At 40.5% G+C, this 20837-nt stretch overlaps 1 protein-coding gene across 2 annotated transcripts in view; it reads right to left on the bottom strand.

Moving 5' to 3' along the window:
- Positions 1-20837, bottom strand: part of fancc (FA complementation group C) — a 35270-nt gene that overhangs the window by 12470 nt on the left and 1963 nt on the right. For both annotated transcript variants that reach the window (XM_061038778.1, XM_061038777.1), the window contains 7 exons: positions 18754-18998; positions 11917-12004; positions 11629-11723; positions 4742-4849; positions 3866-3930; positions 3144-3308; positions 2857-3013 (listed from right to left, as the gene is read on the bottom strand). In XM_061038778.1, coding sequence (XP_060894761.1) covers positions 2857-3013; positions 3144-3308; positions 3866-3930; positions 4742-4849; positions 11629-11723; positions 11917-12004; positions 18754-18954 — 879 coding nt within the window. In that variant the 5' untranslated portion in view covers positions 18955-18998. The remainder of the gene's footprint in view (positions 1-2856; positions 3014-3143; positions 3309-3865; positions 3931-4741; positions 4850-11628; positions 11724-11916; positions 12005-18753; positions 18999-20837) is intronic.

The raw sequence follows: 20837 nt of genomic DNA, 5'->3' as shown, positions 1-20837 counted from the left end.
AAGTGTTTACAGGTCGTCTCGTAACAACCCAGTAACCCTACAAACTCAAGACGATGCAATGAAGTGCAATCAACAGGAAGGTGAATTTCTTTACATGCCGCGTTAGTATTTCACATGCATGTACGTACACCAGTGATTTCCTGAACTGAAGAAGGTGCAATACTAGCGTGTGATGTTGTGCACAGCTCCAGTGGACCATCACTCCGGGAAAACAGCACTGACACAACTGACAAACTTTACTGAACCTCACCTTACACGAGGCCAAATGGCAGGTAAACTGGTTTCTCACCACAGTTTTCCTTACAGTCAAAGTTACCAAAGGCAATGCAATCAGTAACCTAAGTAAACAGGATGCCATTCACGGTGGTATACATGAGGTATCCTAATGCTGGCTGCAGAGTTTTGCATAAACAATCCTCAGAAAACTGGTCTGTATAGATCAATCTCTTTCCCCTCGACTCTTTCTGTCATACCTACTCTGTCTATAACACTGCATGGACAGGTTTGAATTCTGGAAGACTAATCTTGTAGTACTCGAAATTTGTGACTGACTGGTCTCGAGACCACTTTTTGAAGGTCTCGGTGTTGTCTCTGTCTCAGACTGGGCAGACATCGGATTCTAAATTAAGACAACCACTGACAGGCTATTTTTCCACGTCATTACTTTCATTTGAAAAAGAAAAAATAACTTCAATTCATTTAGATTTTTATCCCCCGGTTACTTCAGCAACCTTCCCCCGTGTTATGGGCCAAATGAGTGACAGGCCTCTTCATAAGAGATGATGATTTGTCAGTGATATTTATGGTCCTGGTCTTGACTCGATCTCAATCACTAAATGTCTTGGTCTTGTCTCAGTCTCGGCTCACTCTGGTCTTGGGTATGTCTTGGTCTGGGTTAGTGCGGTCTTGACAACACTATGGAAGACATTGTTGAACCTTATTTCTATGTTTTCTATGAGTTTTTGTTTTCAGTTGTCTAGTCCCAGTGAACCACTCAATGATATTGTTGTCTGACAATATTTTGTCAGCGGTGTTACTTTATTATTATTATTGATTAAATAAAAAGAAGCCCCTGTTGGCGAAATGAAAGGAACAAAAATCCTCTCAATTTTTCCAGATTCTTTTTGTTTGTTGTTGAAGTAATGAGATCTACATCTATGAATCCAAAAATCTTTGCTGACTTATGAACTTGGCATGATCTTGCGTTAAATGAAGTGAGGAGTGGCCATGGACTCAAGTGACAGAGGTTCAGTACTTACCATGCACAGTACAGGCTGTGTAGCACGGGCCAAATGATGTGAGAGGCAGTTTAGAGCCAGCCAAATGATGTGAGATGCATGCAGAGGGAAGCCAAATGGTGTGAGTTGGCCGGGCAAAAACAGTCAATAAAGATCAACCAAAAAAGCCGGTGTAACACATCCAAAACCGATGTATATGCAAACATTTCAACACTATCCTTCATGATAAAATGAGCAGGCCCAGTTTGGTTTCACAGTTTAACTAAGCAGTTAAAAGTATAGCCAAACACATATGGGCTGTGCAGAGATATCTGATGTGAGACTCAGTAATTCAAGGCATATGAGTCAAAGTATGTACATAACAAATCCATTTAACAGCAGCAACATGTCACCAATTTATCAACAGTCGAAATGCTGCCAGCTCACGCAGCAGGAAAATAGCTGAAAATGCCAAAGTACAATGTCACAACATTTTACACATGACTCTCCAAGTCTAACTGTGAACATAAAACAAGGCCTTCAAGAAGGTCACATGTGAAAGCGAGATCTTTTGATCTGATCATAATTCAAATCTGTCAAAATGCATCACAGTTTACTTTCATCCCTGGCTAGGCTGTCAATGGACAACTTCCTTTTCCTAATAATGCCAATATGTTTGTGCATGGAGGTATAATCTATGAAGTTATAACCATGGGCTCCCTGCAAACAGCCTTGTTTGTTTGATAGTATCACACACTCTGTTGATGCACTAAACTAGAGACTGAGATGTTCCTCTGCGATGAATTTCAAAGTTGATTAAACGCTGATCTAAATTCAAATTAGCTGACGAGTCTAAAGTTAAGAAAGCACACTGGTGGTGCAGTGGTTAGTATGCACGCCCCATGTATGGAGGCTGTAGTCCTCCAAGCGGGCGGCCCAGGTTCAAATCCGACCTGTGGCTTCTTTCCAGCATGTCATTCCCCTCTCTCTCTCTCCCTGATATCTGATTCTATCCACTGTCTTAGCTCTCCAATAAAGGCACAAAAAAACCAAAAATAAAATCTTTATCTCCATTTCCTGGACTGAAATACTGTCAAACCGCGCAGCGCTAAGATGCTAACCGTTCCCTGTGCTTGTTTTTATACAGGAAGTAGAGCTGGGAGAGAAGGGCAGCGACTGGAGCTACAGCTAGTCTATGACTACAGCTCAGGCTAGTGGTGGGTGGCTGCGTTTCAGCTTGGACACAATATTTGGCAGACATATTAATATCTCATTTACAGACTTGTAATTCTTCAAATATTACTGGTTCTGCTCCTCACATGTCAAGTTTCACTCTCATTTTCGTTTTATACAACCGTAGAGTTACTATCTTTGGGGTTTTGTACTGCTGCTTGGACAAAGGAGACAAACTGAAAATGACACTCACTGCTTTGTGCCAATTAAATTTTCTCGATTGATCGAGAAAATCTGCAGCGTCCACAATAAAAAGTCCATCATAAAAAGAATTGTCCGTCTCAGTCTGAGCCAGAGATGATTATTAACTGGGCATTAAATGCAGTTCTGATGGAAAACATTTGTTTCTGCAAATACTGTATGACGTTCTAAGTTGTATTCAATCAACATACACATGATTACTCACCAGCAGTGATTGTGTTAGTTGCTGCTCCAGCTTCTGTGGTGTTGATTGAGTGTTGGTCTGAGCACACTCCAGCAGTCTGAGCACGGTTTCTTCAAGGCTGTGCAGGTTATGATACCACAGAGACACGACTGCCTGCTCCTCCAGTGACAAGCATTGGCTATAATGAAATCAAACACATAAACATCACAGTTTAAACTTTCAGATGGAAACAGGATTATATGTTGGGACTGATTTAAAATAAAAACAAAACATAGGTAACAGTCTTCACACTTAAATGTCCCCCTTACCTTAAGTAGGCAGAACTGAGAGCATCCAGAAAGTCTTCACTGAGCGTTGCCCTGACACAAGTCATCGACTGCAGCAGCAGAGCACCAATGAGAGGAGCAGCCTCAGGACAAGTGATAAGCGGGACACAAGCCTCGGACGTGGCCTGAATGCGGTCACAGGAACACCTGCAAACAGTCACAAACAGGATTTCTCATCAAATGCATGTAAAGATAAGAATTCGTACCTCCAGGGGCTTAAAAGTTTGGTGTGCTTTGATCTTTTCTAACAAAATGTATTCCTCTTATTTTATGTAAAGAACTAACTTCTGGCAGCATCTCATACCACACAGCATGCTAATGTTCAAGACTTTATCTATTTTGGAAGGAGAAGAACTGCACAAATCAGTCGACAAATCAGCAACTATTTGGCTTAAAGTTTGACCTTAAAAAAAAAAGAAAATGTCAAACGTTCTGTCATTAAGTAAGCTTTTAAAATGGAGGATTTACATCTTTCCCCTGTTCTAGAGCATATTAAATTGATTATCTTTGGGATTATTGCCAGTGTGTTGGCTAAAAAAGAGGCATATAAAGTCATCATTATGGGCTCTGGAGAACTGATAGTTATTTTCCATCATTTTCTGACTTCTTAAGAGACAAAACAATCGGTTAAGAAAATATTCAGAATGATGAATCAGCTATAAGTTTAATTGATGGTTGCTGTTCTAGTTTCTCATGTGCAGTACCTCTGATTCATGCTGCTAGAAGAACTGCAGCTATTCCCAATGTTTTCCTGCAGCATCGCCACCATCTGAAATAAGGAGAATATTATTTGAAAATGTCAACATGTTTATATGGGCAGAGGTCCAGAGGGGTGGCCAGGGGAGGCATGGGCCCCCCTGTAAGTGCCAACCCAAAAATCCTAAACTATCTGCTAATTGCTTTGTCAAAGGCAGCACATGTGTTAAAATCAACCTTTGGGGTTGTGTTGGAAAAGGCTGCTGGTAGCTTTTTCTGAAATTTACGTATAGCACTTTATCTTTGGTTGGTACTTGAAACTGTTGGAACAATACTTTTTCAAACTACTACTACACTTTGCATGTCTTTTTCATGAGACAGGCAATTGTGCAGAAATGAGTCCATAAAATAATGCAATCAAAATCCTGCAGACTATGTAAAAAAAAACATTTGCTACAAAAATAAATGTATAGACAATATTTCAAAACCAAAATTTTCAATGTATCTCACAAGTCAGACAGTGGACTGGAGCTTCACTGCAATTTTTAGATGTTCTTTAAATTGTGGCTTTGGTCACTTTTTGAATCTTTAAAGAATTAAGCTTAGAAACTGTACAAGTTGCCATTTTTTGTGTTCTTTAAAAGAATATAAACAGAGGTTTAGAAGATCTGTCTTCCTTAATGTTAGTGATTAAAGTACGTATGATTAGTGGAGACAGAAAGGGTTAATAAATGATATGCATTTGTACCAGTGCACACACAAACTTCATGCCATGCCTGCATAACTCAGCGCCACAGGTCGGCCACTCCAGTCAAAAAAAACATCTGGACATGCTTCTGTAAACAAGGACAAGATTTAGTAAACAGCATTAGAGAGGCCAATACCTTTCTCAGCACTTTGAGATGGTACTCATGAGGTGGTACATTCATATGCTTCATAAATGCCTGGGCTGCAACATCCTCTTCTTCTGTAGCAAGTTGACTAAACAGTTTCTGTGAGAGGAGAGGCGACACAATGTGCAGCAGATTATTATCACTTCATGTGCATAACTTAAACTGGGAATAAGATCTTAATGCAACCGGCTCAAACCCTGAGATCCATAACATCAAAGCTAATTAGTTACTGGAACATAGGATGACTCCGTCGGCGTCACATCATTCGAACCACATGAGTGCAGAAAAGGCATTCCAGTAAGCGAGGATGTATGGACAGCATATGAGCAGGTTCAGAAATGAACATTCTTCGTTACAGACGGCCTTGGTGTTTTACAAGCATTTTTCAGAAGGGGCCTCATCATACACTGATAAAACCAGACCAATAAACTCAGCTGATTCTCGTCTGTGAAAAAACACGACGCATAACGGAGGAACAAAGAGAGGGAACACTAGACTCATACTGTACGTTTTTCAACTTATGAGAGTGTTTTTTCCAATTCAAAAGGGTCTCAACTCACAATAAGGTCGTATGCTCGTCATTCAGGGACTTCATGAAGGCTAATGATTAAATAAAGTGATCGTTTGTTTTGTTCATCAGTATTTAGAAAGTGTGATGAAATTGCAAAAAGACCTTTACATTTGAATGAGTGATTAATCGAGACCTTAGGATTCGCTCGTCTAATGGACCATAAGAAGCTGATCTCCTGGTACATGTTTGAACAAGTGTGATCCAACAGAGAAAGCCAAGGCCTCACATCTTTTTATGTACGCAGCGTTTTTACAACTCCAATGAACCAAAAACACAGAAACATCCAGACCACTAAGAGAAGACTTAGAAAGTACAAATCCCTTTCAAAGTGCAGATGAAAGAGGATCAACAGGAGATGAGGAGAGAAAGAGATTGAAAGAGGCACCATATGTTTTTAAAAAAAAAGGGGACATAAAAAACAACAAGTGAAGGAGAAAACCCAAGATCCCAGGCAGTGGAGCGCTGCAGTGCTGTTGGTGGAGCTGTGTGGTTTCCTTGGCCAGGCCCTACAGCACGCTAAGATGCTTACCCTCCACATAGTCTTACAAAACAACCCCAATCACTACCATCTGAGCGCCCTCAAACTCTGCACATCGAGTACATACAAAACCAATCACACTTATCCCACCCGGGGTAAGGAGGCACAGTGGGGCTTGGAGAGAAGAGAGGGAAGGAAGGCTGGTTAGAAGGAATGGCGGAGAGAGAGACTGGAACGCAATGCGATGGTTCAATTTGCAGCGGGGAGAAAAAAAAAAGGGTGTGGTCACCAGAGGAATGGGTTGAGGGGCAAAGGGAGAGATGGACGGCAAATTCTTTAGGTGAAAAGTCGACTTTCTCTTGCAGAAAAACAACAACGAAGCTGGCTTTGGGGGCTTGGACATCGTGATAGAAAATAACCCTCCATAAATCTAAAATTAAAAGAGAGGATGGAGAAAAAATGCACAAGGCAAGAAAGATTTGGTTGGTTGGTTTTGATGGGTGCCTGTTAACAATTACAAAGCCAAGATTGAATTCTACCCAAACCAATGAAAGAAAGACCCAAGTATACTCTCTCTCATCTGGTCAACACAGCAGAGACGTGAAGAGGGGAGATGAAATGAGGGAAAAGAGAACAAAACGGGGTCAGGATGAAAAAGCAAAGTAATTAAGTTATGAGCGATAGTGGTAAAAACATGTGTACAGACATTAAGGGCATAAAAGTGTATGAAATATGTAGGCTAATGATATCATCTACTGACTATAAACTATTAGTGGTATTTGACATAATGAAGTTACAGAGATAGTTTGTGTGACTGACTGGATCTACATTGAATTTAAATGTAAACAAATCTTTAAAATCCACCTACAACAACTTAAACCCTGATACAGTTTCTGACATGTGTGAGTGTTTGTTACAATCATTGAGGAGTGATAGTAATTTTCAGTTAAACACTGGAGAGCTGTAAAGTCAGAATGACAACAACAAATACAATTCTTATCATAAATGTAAAACTTTGTCATTCAATGAACAATGTGCCATGTTTGGCAAAAGGCTAGTTAGCTGTACTGTCGAGAGTTAAAGAGAAGCATGATGCCACTCGTATTCAAAATATAAAAGCGAGGATAAGCTTAGTTTAGCATGAAAAGAGGATCATGGGGGCATGAACAGAGTCTATACGGTCCTTGAAGCACAGGTCGCAGGTTCGATTCATGAGTCTGATGCTGTTTCATGCAGGTCATCCCACACTCTTTCTCCCCGCATTTCCTGTCATTGTATAGCTTTCCTGTCCAAAACAAGGCAAAAGCCCCAAACACAATCTTGAAAAAAAGAGGAGGTTTGGAAAAGTTTAGCATGGATCAAAGTTGAAAACATAACTTATACCATTACCTCTTAATCTCACTTCTGTATGTTATTTGTTTAATCAATACATGTTCAGAGACGTAACAAGAGTTACCCAGTTCAAATATTTGTTAAAAACCAAAAGTATATCCATTTTCACAATGACTGTGCAGCATCTGAAAATAAGAGCCCAAGAACTCATTTCTATTGGCTGTTTGTAGCCAAGAAAAAGCAACATCAGATAAACCACAAATCTTTGTTTTCTCATCTTCATATTTCTGTTAGTTAGATAAAAATCAAAGAAATCTATAAAAGAAAAAAAATCGAAAGAAAGAAAATATTTTTGTTTTTTGTTTTTTAAAGATTTATTTTTGGGCTTCTTGTGCCTTTAATGGAGAGACAGGACAGTGGATAGAGTCGGAAATCAGAGAGAGAGAGTGGGGAACGACATGCGGGAAAGGAGCCACAGGTGGGATTCGAGCCTGGGCTGCCGGCTTGGAGGACCAAGGCATCCATACATGGGGCGCGTGCACTTACCACTGCGCCACCAGCGCCTGAATATTTTGTTTTGTTTGATGGGTTGCCATTCAAAAGGAAATAAAAAGATTAATGGGGAGACCTCGTTGCCACCAAAAACACACTCCTCTCCAAATAAAACAAAACAGAGTGAAAATGTCGAAAGCAGCACGTACTCCAAAATGTGTTTTTAGACTATAAAGCTGTCTCTGGAGCTCCAGGGCCTACCTGTGTTTCACCTGTTTGAGTCAGTGAAGTTACACATCAAAGATTAAACTACCAAACGGACCATCACCCAGCCCTCTAATATTAAACTCTCGTGCTTTACTCGTCTGTCATCTCCTCAAAGAATACGCCATGTTTCTGCAGCATTGTGTGGTCCCCCCGCCAGCACAGGATGTAGAGAAGAAGACCGATTGAGCTAATGACTATCTGACATAGCCTGCAGCCATGTGGCTGTACCCAGCATTCATCAAAACCAGTGAGAACACTCAGATGTGGATAAGAGAGGCAGACAGGGAGGGGTTAGGGGGAGCCATGGAGGAGAAAAGGCTAAATACTCTGCACACCATCATACATACAAGAGAAAAATACATGTGGCTACTAACATTAGATACAGTAGCAGCAAAAGGCTTGTTTTTTGTACAAACGCTTACAAACATATGTGAGAAAATGCACAAAACATACACAGTATTAAGGTGCCATTTAGCACCAGACCAACAGTCTATTATGGAGCCATGAAGAAAACAATGTTGGGGAGCAAGATCAGACAGAGCTAACAGAAAACAGGCTGCATTGTACATTCCAGGACAGGCAGTCCAACACAACACAGACTCAGGGAGAGACACAGAGACAGACCATCTCTGGCCTAAAACCATACATCTGCCCTGCTCCCCCAGACGGGATGAGCTGCGGTGAGTAGGTTTTTTTGCACTTCCCGCCATTCCAGTTATTTGTGGGGAGTGGAGTCTTCTTGTGAGGAGACGAGGAGGAGAATGAGGGGAGGCTGCAGAGTGGGTTATGAGTTTATTGTACTTGTATTCTTTGGACACTTTTATCCGGTCCATGAGTGGACTCGGTGAACTCTGTAGGTAGTCAGCTGTAACGAAAGCAACCCGCTACAATTAACTACTCCGACAAAGGGTTGTAAATAATGGACAACTAGAATTTTTAGGGGTAAAAGAGGTAGATTTCTCAGCTTTTATGGAAGTAATATACACCATTAATCATAGCAAACCTTGTTTTCAACTGTTGCTGTCTGATTTGAACCACAGCAAAGGAAACATCTACCCCCTACCACAATTTCTGCCTGTTTTTTTGTGACTATAACTTTGCTAAATGTTGCTAAGTGCTGTGCTCATGATGGGTCTTTGTAACATAACAAAGAGTAAGGTATTTTACCTGCTCTTCTGTAAAGTGTCTCAAATTATCATTTGTTACTAATTGGCTCTATACAAATAAAGATTGTGTGATTGATTATCCTCTTTAAAGCTCCGGTGAAGAGTTCTTAACTGGTTATGAAATCGACTGAAATTAGTATTGGTGCTTCTTTGTGATCTGAAGAAATGAGACCATCATCTTAATGATTGACTAGTTCTGTTTAGCTGTTTTTTGCTAATACAGGGTAGGTGTGAGCTGAAAATTTCACGCTGCAGAAAGATCCTTTGTTTATGTCTTCCAAGGCAAAGATTCACAGAGTGAAACATTTGACTGTTACAAGAAAGCAGGATGAGATTTCTTTGTTAAATAACACACTAGGAAGAAAATCAGTAAAGAGATAAGGGGTGTGACTTTATCCACAGGGTCGCCAAAAGTGACACTAGTGGGAAGTTAGAGTAATGACAACATTACTTTATGGGGCGGCAGTAGCTCAGTCTGTATGGACTTGGGTTGGGAACCTGAACATTGCCTGTTCAAGTCCCGGTGCAGACCAAGTCTGGATATTTGAATGGCAACTTCCTGAGCTCTGCCGAGGTGCCCTTGAGCAAGGCATTAAACCCCCTAACCCTACCCCCCCCCCCCCCCCCCAGACATCCCTCCTTTAGTGCATGTTTATTTCAGCCTGTATGTTTGTAGCATGTCTCAATCACAGAGTGTAAAATTTAATTTCCCCTCGCGGGATTAATAAAGTATATCTCCTTCTTCTTAAACATATTGTGTTTTCTGGAGGAAATAAATAAAATAAATGGTGTTGTGTAAAATGATTCACAAATGGCTTGAATATAAATAAACATAAAATCCATTGAGAAATCTGTTTTACTAAATACTATTCTTGTTTTGTTTAAATCTATATTAAAAACACAACAATATACATTATATTATACATATATAATGTTAACTATACACCATCTCCTCTTTCATGCACACACACATGCAATACATAGAGATATTCAAGCATGCACCTATACAATAACGCAGCCATAAGCAAACACATCCAAGCACACATGCACTCGGCTTCCCCTCTTTAGGGTCAAAGACCATCTGGCAAATTTCGAGGTTTACTTTCAAGGCCCTGTTTTAATTAGCAAGATGTTTTATTAGATGAGAAATTAATCAAAAGAACACAAACACACAGTTAATCTGGCAAAAATGTGAAGGTCCCACATTGTTTATCATAAGCCATCTGTGTGAACCCTCACCAAAGTTGAAAATTACAGAATCTTTTCTTCCCCTCTGTTCTCGTTCCCTCCTTTGTGTGCGAGCCTCGAAAACACACAGTGAGCGAGATCAACTAACCACAAAGGCTGAGCCTTCTCTGGTGACAAGGGGCAGTGAAACAGCCCATTTTCATTTGCTTGCAGAATATGTTTTACAGTTTTGGGCACAGACGGCTAAGACTAACAGAGACCCAATCTACCTCATTCATCATCCATGTCCCGTTGGAGAGGAGACACGGAGGCCTGGCGAGAGAACTCCTATTAAAAGCAAATTAGAAAGAAAATCTCTTCAGCAGCCCAAAGGCGGTCCTACACAGATTCTTTTAGAGGAGTATTTGTTCAAGTGATGATAGTCGAGAACTAATAAGGACATTAAAAGAAAACAGATCCGGCATGAAAATTTGAGAAAAGGAACACGATGCACACTTGGGAGAGATAATACAGTTACAACTAAAGTATGTTTTGAATTGGTGGAATCAGGCCTCGATTTATCCATAAATAAGAAGTGTTTTTGTTTCCACCAGCTCCCCTCATTCGTGGCTATGTCTTTCATGCGTGTGTTATACTATATAACCAATCAAAGCATGCAGGAAGTAAAGACGACTTCATGTTGCTCTCTCTGGTATCAAGTAATTTAGCCCGGTAAATACTTTGTTTAAAATCTCAGCATCAAACTGTTGTTGTCCAAAATTTACCCAAAGTCAACAAATCTGAGAAAACTAATGCTGGGTCTTGAGATTTCAAACATTCTTGATACAGAGCAAAATGTGCCCGGAGAATGATACATAGATTAATCGTTTCGTTTACTTGTCTGTGCTGGTACATTTGACCCTTTCCCCCCATAAAATGAAGACATTGCTTTGGGCTATGAGAAACTGGAAATGGAGCATGAAAGCCCAAGCCACCCAAGCCCTTCCAGAGAGGAGCGTGGTCAAACACAGATCATTTGCATTTAAAGCTACATACACAGAAACAGCCTTTTCTGGGCAGAGTTGAAATAGAGGGGTTTATAGGCATGATGAAATACAGGATCAGAGTGGACTTAGAACAAGAAACTTCACAGAAATGTTTTGAGGACCTCGGAGTCTTGTTCAAACTAGTTGAAAAGGAGGAGAATATGTGACCTTTAAATATCCCCAATAATTTTTACTGTCAATGTTTTGCCTGATTTAATAGCAACTCCTCTGATTTTTTGCATAAACTCAAAATGTTCAAAGACAGTGACGATGGGCATGTAGAAGAACTCACGGAGCACAATTTCATTGAATATAAGTCCTCTATTAACAGAGATAAAGAAAGTCCTGAGTGACCATACCTGTATCCACTGGTTGGCTTTTCTTTCCACAGCATTGCCTGGATGCTCAGAGTAAAGACCCCACAGACACTGGAACAAAAGCTTTCTGCCTGTAGCTGCAAAAATCAAAACATCAAAACACAGACAGTTTAAAAAAGTTAAAACATCTCCACATGGACGGTTGATTTCTGCTTTAATGTAGCACCCTTAACACTGAAGAGTTCAAGCAGCAAAATGACTCATGCCTGCCATTAGCCTGTCCATATCTGTCTACTGTTTATCCAAGCTGAATGGTTTTTCTGAACTCACCATCAGCAGTGACATAAGGGTTCCAGCACAGTCGTCCAAGAAACTGGCCCAAGAAGGGAAGTGTCTTCATGGTCTCTGTTGTGGAGCTCTTCAGGACAAAATAGAGAAAGCCACAGACAGGAGACAATGAATGTTTTAGTCTGCATATTTTCATAGTCGAACACTTTTGATAATGTAGTGGAATAACCAGAAAATATAGGTATTATACATCTGGTCAATCTTTGATGTAACAGAAACTGAACAAATTCACAAACAGGCCGTTTACACATCTTCAACTGTATCAACCTGTTATGTTTTATCCTTTTGCACCTAGCAACCCATTGTTGCAACACCAAACATAAGGACCTCATTCATAAGTCAGCTTAATAACAAAGCATCATCATCTTTAATAGAAGGGCAAATCCACATGTGCACAGCACATATCTCATGCATCACCTTTGTTAACCTTGTTTCATCATGTCAACATTCCCACTTTAGTATGAACAGTGAGAGATACACAGTACAGACTCAGAGCACGGCTCTGGTCTGTACCTGTTAAGGTTTTAGTATGTGTGTGTGTGTGCGTGTGTCTGAAGCTGTTTATCCAGCTCAGAAACACACACCATGTGATTCATTTCAACTCACAGCCTATTAAAAACATGCAGAAGGTTTCATGCTAAGGCAGACACTGTATTTAAGAACGTGAAGAACCTTTAATCCTGACTTTTTTTTAACATTCAAGTTCATAAATATGAGGCTTTCCCAGAGGACCTTCACTTGTAAAAATCGTACACTGGACTGTTTCTGAATACATGTCAGCACAGCTTGCTGATGTAAATGAAAAACAAGACTTGGTCTACAGCCGTGGTTCTCACACTTTTCCCAATATTCTTATTCCTTTAAATTATCTTTCATCGAAGAACCCCCTGACCAACACTTCTAAGTAGAAAAAGACTACGATACAAAAAAGGGACAATACAGCTTTGCGCTCTCAGTGTCTCATTTTTTTTTTTTTAAAGGTTACTTTTTTGTCTCTTTATGCCTTTATTTTAGAGATAGGGCAGTGGATCGAGTCAGAGAGAGAGAGCGAGAGAGAGAGAGAGAGAGAGTGGGATACCACACGTGAAGGGAGTCACAGGTTGGATTTGAACCCGGGACGCCCGCATGGAGGAACATGGCCTCCGTACAGGGTGCACACACTAACCACTAGGCTACCTGCGCCCCCAGTGTCTCATTTTCTTAAGAACAAAGTGGCTACCAACAAGCACTTAATGTGCTACTTTGGCATCGTTTAAATCCTTTTTACAAAAAAAGCATTTAATTTTCTTGATTTTCATTCGTCACTTATTATCAAAACTGGCTTCATGCACATTTCATTTAACAATAAGTGCAAATATAAAGCTGGTCTAAAAGAAAGAAAATAGAAAGAATATGGTGGTTAATGTGGTTCATCCAATTTTCATTTACATTTCAATGAACTTTTTTTTATTTTTATTTTTATTAGATGAGTGATTTTCTAAAAACCTTCTAAACCTTTTCCAAAGTACTCCTAGGAGGTATACTTGAACCTTAATTAGAGAACCTCTGCTCTACAGCACTTTGAGAGAGAAGGAAATGTCGAACACAACACAAAAAAGGGTGTAATCCATTGAAAAACAGATGTTCACAGCTGTTATCATTTAAAACAAAGGCAAACGATCAATCAGTAAATAAGTTTGTCTTTTCAGAACCAACCCACTTGTTGTTTCTAACCAAGTATGAAAAAACATTGAAACTTTTTGTCAAGGAGCCGAACACACAAACACTCAAGTCAAGCTGAAGAAAAATGACTTCAGTGTGGCTACAATAAACATACTTTTTGAATCCGGACAACTGTGAAGACACAGGTGTAATGCATTACTTTGATCCCATTGTATTCTGGGTTTAATATTACAGTAATACACACGGAGCAACACGATGTTTTACAATACTGAGGTGAAAAGGAAAAACAGATCCAAGCGGTGACGTACAGCTTAAATTAACAAGCATGTCTGCACACGTGTGCATGAATCATGTTTATGTGCATTTACAGTATTACCTAGCATCCATCCCACATTCACAGACCATATCATTCATTTCATCTGTGAGCTAATTTAACTTGAGAGAACAGCTTCGACGCAGGAGAGGCCCACACAAAGAAATCTGACATAATAAAACAGTTGTTATTGAAGCAGTGTGCTCGTGCTCAACCAAAGATGATTCAGCTGGCTGTGGTCAGGGTCTCATCTGAACCTAATATGTGGAAAAACAGAACCATAGGATGATTGAGGAGCTTCAGTTCTTTCTCTCTCGTTGGGCCTAACATCCCATCAGTCTCACTGACACGCGTCTTAATCAAGCAAACACGCACTTGTATATTTTCATCCCTTTGGGGCGTGAATTCAAAAGCAGTCTTAGTCACCATGAATCAGACATTGCCTTATTCTGCAATTCATAATTTCCATCTAGTTTTCTGTTCTCTTGATCTTCATTCTATGGCCGTCGTACACTTTGTTGTTCCCAAAGTCCACACTGAATTGGATCAGTGGATCAAAAGCTTTTAGCTTTTCCGCACCTCCTGCGTGAAACAAATCTACATACTGATTCAACCAGGCCAGAGCGGGAACTTCTGAATGTTGTTTCACTTTGTTTTGTACATGTTTTTTTCTGTACAAGTTTTTTGGTGGGAATTGTCTGTTGGACAGAAACGGGGCTTTCAAAAGGAATTTCCCCATGTGGACAATAAAGTCTAAACTGTCAAACTTAGAAGATCTGAACATTTTTAATATGAGGTACTATCTTTGGACCGGGGGGAATGTCTTCTGAAAAGTTCAAGAATCAATAAAGATCGTTTGATGTAACTTTAGCCTCTTCATGTGTTTGCTTGTTTATGGGTGAAGCTGTTTGTTGTTGCTATTCTTGGTCAGGTCTCATTTGTCAGAGATACAGGCTATTGAGTTTATTGAATTAAAAAAAGCATTGGCACGGGCGTCCGGGGACTAGTGGTTAGTGTGCGCCCCCCAGTACAGAGGCCACAGTCCTCAAAGCAGGCAGCCCATTTTGGAATCCGACCTGTCGCCCCTTTGCCGTATGTCATTCCCAACTCTCTCTCTCCCTCTAATTTACAACTGTATTTACTGTCCTGTATCTAAAACCCCCCCAATTTTTTTTTTTTGAATTCTTTGGACTATTTGAGGATGATAAATTGGTGAAAGAAATCACTGTGTTTAAGAAGGGCAAAAATTACTTTTAAGATTATTATTTTTTAAGTCAGTACAAGTAGAGTAGTGATGTTAAGAAGGGAGGAACATGACTTGGAAAGGAAAATAAAAAAGAGAGGGACATATCAAAGAAGAAACTAATGTAGTCGCAATTGTAGATGTAATCAACATCATGACATCATTTCATGCACGTTCCATCAAAATAAGCAGAGACGACTTGGTAAACATGGAGAAGCCTCAATAAAGCACTGTATTTAACAATAATACTTTAGTCTTATGTGATCAAAAAGAGGACCAGACAGAAAAAGAGACTTACTTGACTCACTCAAGTGGATGAGATCATCATTAATTGGAAGCAGGATGGTAATAGTCCCAATAGGATTTCTCTAAATGCCCCCCTCTGTGCCCCCCACCAACACCACCAATGCTGCCTGGAACACAGCCCTTACACTCAGCCCGCCTATCAATCCAACAACACATGGTTAATGTTGTGTGTGTTTGTGTGTGTGTTGGTGATGCAACAAAACAGGAATGTTCGTTTTATAATAAGAGCTTTCCTAATGTGTTGTTACTAAGAAATGCAGATCACGACAGAAAGTAATTATCACTGACTGGCAGCGCCAAGTCTCCATCAAGCAACGTCGTCATTGTCTGATTATGAGCAACCTTTGGATCGATGTGTCTTGTCTTGATTAGGGACAGGCATGTCAGACAGAAGTGGCTCATTAAGTAGAGCCAGCGGGGCAAATGGGACAAGTTTATAGACAACAATGGAGAGAACAGTGAGGAAACACTTCTGTCTCTGACATCACTGAGTCACAATCAGAGTGGCTCTAACAGCAAGGGTTACTATGGTGAGCACATAAATATACACTTGAGTGTAGTGTTGAATACCTCACCCCCTGCATCCGTCTTATCTAGGACAGTGTGATTTTCAAAACAGTCCCTTTGAGCAGTCGTGTAGCAACTATGGGGAAAAAAAACTTTTGAGGTGACTCCACAGTATTAATACTGGTCCCGATCTTCTCATCAGACTCTTAAGAAACATCGACTGTAAATCACAACGGACAGCGCTTCTCTGTCTCCTTCTGTTGTAGTGAATTGAACATGGAGTACCCCGTGACGGCTGCTGACATATTGGGCTGTAGGCGTAATTTGAAGCGAAGCCATGCAAAGGAACTTTCTGGTCGAAATGCGAAAGTGATGCCACATCCCTTCAGCTTACCCTAGCACACATTGAAAGACTTATTTTTTGGGGGGCTTCTTATACCTTTTTTTTTTTTTTTTTTACAGAGATAGGACAGTTAATAGAGCCTGAAATCGGGAAGAGAGAGCAAGGAAAGACATTTGGCAAAGGAGCCACAGGTTGGATTCAAACCTAGGCAACCAGCTTGAGGACTGCAGCCTCTTATGGAGCGCTCGCATTAACCACTAGGCCACCGGCGCCCCCACAGCACACCAATAAAATGTCACTGGAAAGTGTCTTGCAAACAGCATGTCACTGATCTTTCCCAGAGACAATGTAAGACTCCCAGACTGACGACTTTATCTTTCATGTTTGACCGTGACACCAAAATAGTTTGTCCAGCAGCATTAACACAACACATCGGCTGCTGACATCAGTGCATGACACATTATTTGCTGATGAGCCAAAGACTGTCAATGGGATAGATATCGGCTGATACTGATGTTCAACCAATAAGTGCATCCCCCCGTGTAACAAAAACGGGGTTAAAGACTGTAACATGTCATGTATCTAGCTTTTAAAATATACTATGCAACTGGGATACCAAAAGCAATGAATCCATCCCAGCATTTCTATCCAAACTACTCTTTTAGAAAAGCTGGATGGAAGCAACATTTCACCTAAGTTTTTTATTTCACTTGAAAAAATTAAATTCACTTGAGGTGTTTTGTTCTTTCATTCATCAATAGCTTATGTAAGGAGTCGGACAATGGACATATTTCTGTGGAATACATGCTGATGAACCCATTCTTTTATGACAGATTGGTTTTTTTTAAAACTGAAATTAAGCAGCAGAGCACCAGACAGCCTGTATGTGACCCGAAGCACAACTTTCCACAGAGCTGTCAAATGCTCGGCTGCACCCGCAGGGGAGATTCTGCACTATAAATACAAAGACCCATTATCAGCACCTTTCTGTCATCATCTTTTTTTCTGAACGTTATGAAAGATTGTCTAATAGGTGCTGAAATCAAAACACCTGCCAAACAGCATTAGGGTCTAGACAGCCAAGCTCTAATCTTGGACTTGTCATTGTTGAGCTAAGGCAAACTGTGTATTTGTCTCAACCCAGCACATGGAGCCATAGTTATTTAATTTCCTGTTTCTGTTATTGCCTATATTTACAGCTTTGCAAACTGCTTGCAGTCTGCTCCAATAATTGTAATCAAGTGATCATATACTTTTGACAGGCCTTCTTGGCTTTAATGTTGAACTTTTCTTGTTGTCTGTATGTGTACAATTGAGATGGGAAGCTTCCTTCACTTTTCTAACCAAATGTAAAATCCAAAAAAGAACAATAATTAGGACTATTTCTCATCTTTGTGCATAAGCTACAGGAAAGTTGTTCAGTCATCAAAGGCTGCAAAATGCTGCCAAGAAGCAGGATATCCTCATCTGGTCTTTTTTTTAATGAGATCACTGCCAGTAAAAAAGTATTTCAACCCAATTAAACTATACCATTCTTTTCTCTTTCTTTGTATCCACTCCATCATCCTACACATGCTGAAACCTCTGCATGACATGTACTCAAAGTAATGCTATCAGAGAAGGACACGGACAGATATGAATAACAGCCAGACAGTGCTGGATCTATAAAATATAAAGGGATTGTTGCCCAAATCAAGGGGAAAAAATCATAAGTAAGACCATCAGAGAGACATTGAGACTGCTTTTAACCATCACAGTGTTACATTAAAACATATGTCACAAAGAGACGTACATTTAAAACAGTAAAACGACTGTAAAGCTGACATGAAAAAGATTTCTTCTGTGAGGAAAGAGTACGTTATGTGAGAAAAGTGCAGAAAGACAGAGAGTTCTAAGAGCTAGAGCTGGAGGCAGGAGTCAAGGTCGAATTAACACTGAGATCTCACAGCCCTGCACCCCCTCCTGTCCTCTGCCCCCTTCCCAAATTTGCTGGACCTGATATAGGGATACATTAGGTTAGCGCCGAAGGTCCCAATGCGGCTATTACCTGACTAACTCAACACTGCAGCGCTGCCAGAAAGCCTCTGCACAGCACAGAGCAGCCTCTGTTAGTACGATCCTTCCAACGCTGGCCTGGCTGTTCGTGCTCTCGCTCTGACAAAGAGTCAGCGTGTGCATGTTCCAGTGTGTGTGTGTGTGTGTGTGTGTACTAGAAGTGCTGGTGTTTAAATTACTTTAGTGCTTCATTAATCAGAGAGCTGTTAGGCCTAACTGATTAACTAATATATTTAATTCGGTAAGGTTGTTCAACCCTGTAAGAGGTCAGGGACTAGGAGGACTGTCTCAATCTCTCACAAATATAAAAGTTAAAGCTTCTGTTGCTCATTGTTACATAGTAAAAAAAAAGATGTAAAGGCGCAGGCTCAACGTTTCTTAATAGCTCACCATGCTGTTGATATGTGTGAGGAGTCGCTGAAGGAAATCCCTCAGTCTGTTCAAATGCAGGCAGGTGTCTTTCCGAGTGTCTGGGCGCTCAGCCTGGCCCCATGCCACCGCTTTGTCCAGCCAGAACTGCATCTGCTGGATGTTCAGGAGGGGCTCCTCGGCTGAACCTCGGAGCTGGCTCTGTGGCTGCAGCTGAGACATTTTCTGCTTGTTCAGGTGAATGTTCTCAGGAACAAGGTGACATCCTAAGCAGAACAAAAAAATCAAAAATCAAAAACCGCAGTCAAGCCCATCTATTATACAGAAAACATCTGTATCAAACATCTTTTCTTTGTGGCTGTTTCAGCTGCACCATGTTGACTTTTACGTTGCGATCTTCCAATGAAATCACATTTTAATTAACAATTTCAGCATCCATATTGGCCGCAAAGATATTCAATGTTTTCTGAAGCATTTCTAGCATGGGTGGATCAACTTTCCTTAAAGAATGAAAACCCACGCCATTGTGGAGTTTCATGTGTGAAGAATTGTAAGAATAAAAGAAAGGGTCTTCTTTGTGCATTTCAAAAATGCAAATATCGCATATATTTGTGAATAAATGTCACCTTTGTACCCCAAAATATACACTTAATCAAATATAAAAATGGACAAACAAACTTCTGTCATAAAGCTCAGTAGGGTTGCCCCCAAAAAAGTTGACCATGTTTGTCATAAGTTGATGAAACTCTTAGTAGAATGTTTAATAAAATCACTCTTAAACCAGCGGTCTCCCAAATATGTCTCAAAGGACTGAAGCAGGGAGGGGACGTTATTATACTAAACCTTAATTAATCTTCAGTCCCATGATGTTTCTTCCCAGACATTAAGAATCATAAAAACCATCGGTGTAAGTACTGACGTTAACAGGAGGCTAAAAGCATGCGTGTGCTTGTTAAATCTACCCGTGAGAGGATCATTATAGCATGTTTTCATGTTTGAAGCACAGTGTTAACAATGTTTCTGTGAAAATTCCTTTCATCCCTGGAATTTAAACCACTGGTTCTTAAATTAATATTTAGATAGGCTCTTGGGGCCTTTATTGGAGAGATAGGACAGTGGATAGAGTCAGAAATCAGGGAGAGAGAGAGAGAGAGAGAGAGGGAGGGGAATGACATGCGGGAAAGGAGCCACAGGTCTGATTTGAACCTGGGACATCCATCCTTTATCTTTTTTTTTTTTAGAGTCACCAATTAACGTGCATGACTTTGGACTGAGGTAGGAAGCCAGACTACCCGGAGAGAACCCATGCATGCACGGGGAGAACATGCAAACTCCACTCAGAGAGGACCAGGAACCTCCTTACTGTGAGCTTGAATAAACGACTGTGAGTTGTCTAGAACAACGTTTAGTCGAGCCAGCCCCAAAATATCCTGCCAATGCATGTGGGCTCCACTTTGTATGGTGCATGTGTGGCCTACATCTTCCCCTATTTTTCCATTAGAGCAGAATTAAATTATAATATAGAAAATTGAAGGTTATGATCAGAGGAACATTTATGGAGACATAGGTAGTTCATCTGGTTATGTTAAGCTCTTATTACCACCATCTAAGCGTCAAACTTTTACGCTGCAGGCGATCAAACCTTTTCACACGAACACATTCACGGAGGCCTACTGAGAAATAAACAGAACATTCTTCATCTTTTATGATGATGGAGGGAAAATCGTGTGTGTGTGTGTGTGTATGGGGGGGGGGGCAGATCACAAGGGTGTGTGGGTCGGGATGTGTGGCGTGAATTTGGAAAGCCTGAGAATGGTGTGTGTGTGTGTGTGTGTGTGTTGTTTTACCATAATGACAGGTCTGTTTAAGACACCACAGGGTTGTGTTTTATGATCACCTCACTGCACACAATTTGTTTAATGTCTTGCCATCATCTCTGCTGGAAAGCCCCTATGGCTCGCTGATGTGAATATATAAATACTCATTTTCAAGGAGCAGAAAAAAACCCAACCAAATTAGGAACAAGCGCCTCTTGTTTACTTGTGTACAGAGCTCCACTTTGATTAACACATAGTCGGAAACAAACTGATTGCTCAATATGGAAG

This window comes from Labrus mixtus, chromosome 5, assembly GCF_963584025.1.
Source record: "Labrus mixtus chromosome 5, fLabMix1.1, whole genome shotgun sequence".
NCBI lineage: Eukaryota > Metazoa > Chordata > Actinopteri > Labriformes > Labridae > Labrus > Labrus mixtus.
Note: the sequence above shows the minus strand (reverse complement) of the source record. Positions and strands in the feature narration are given on the sequence as shown.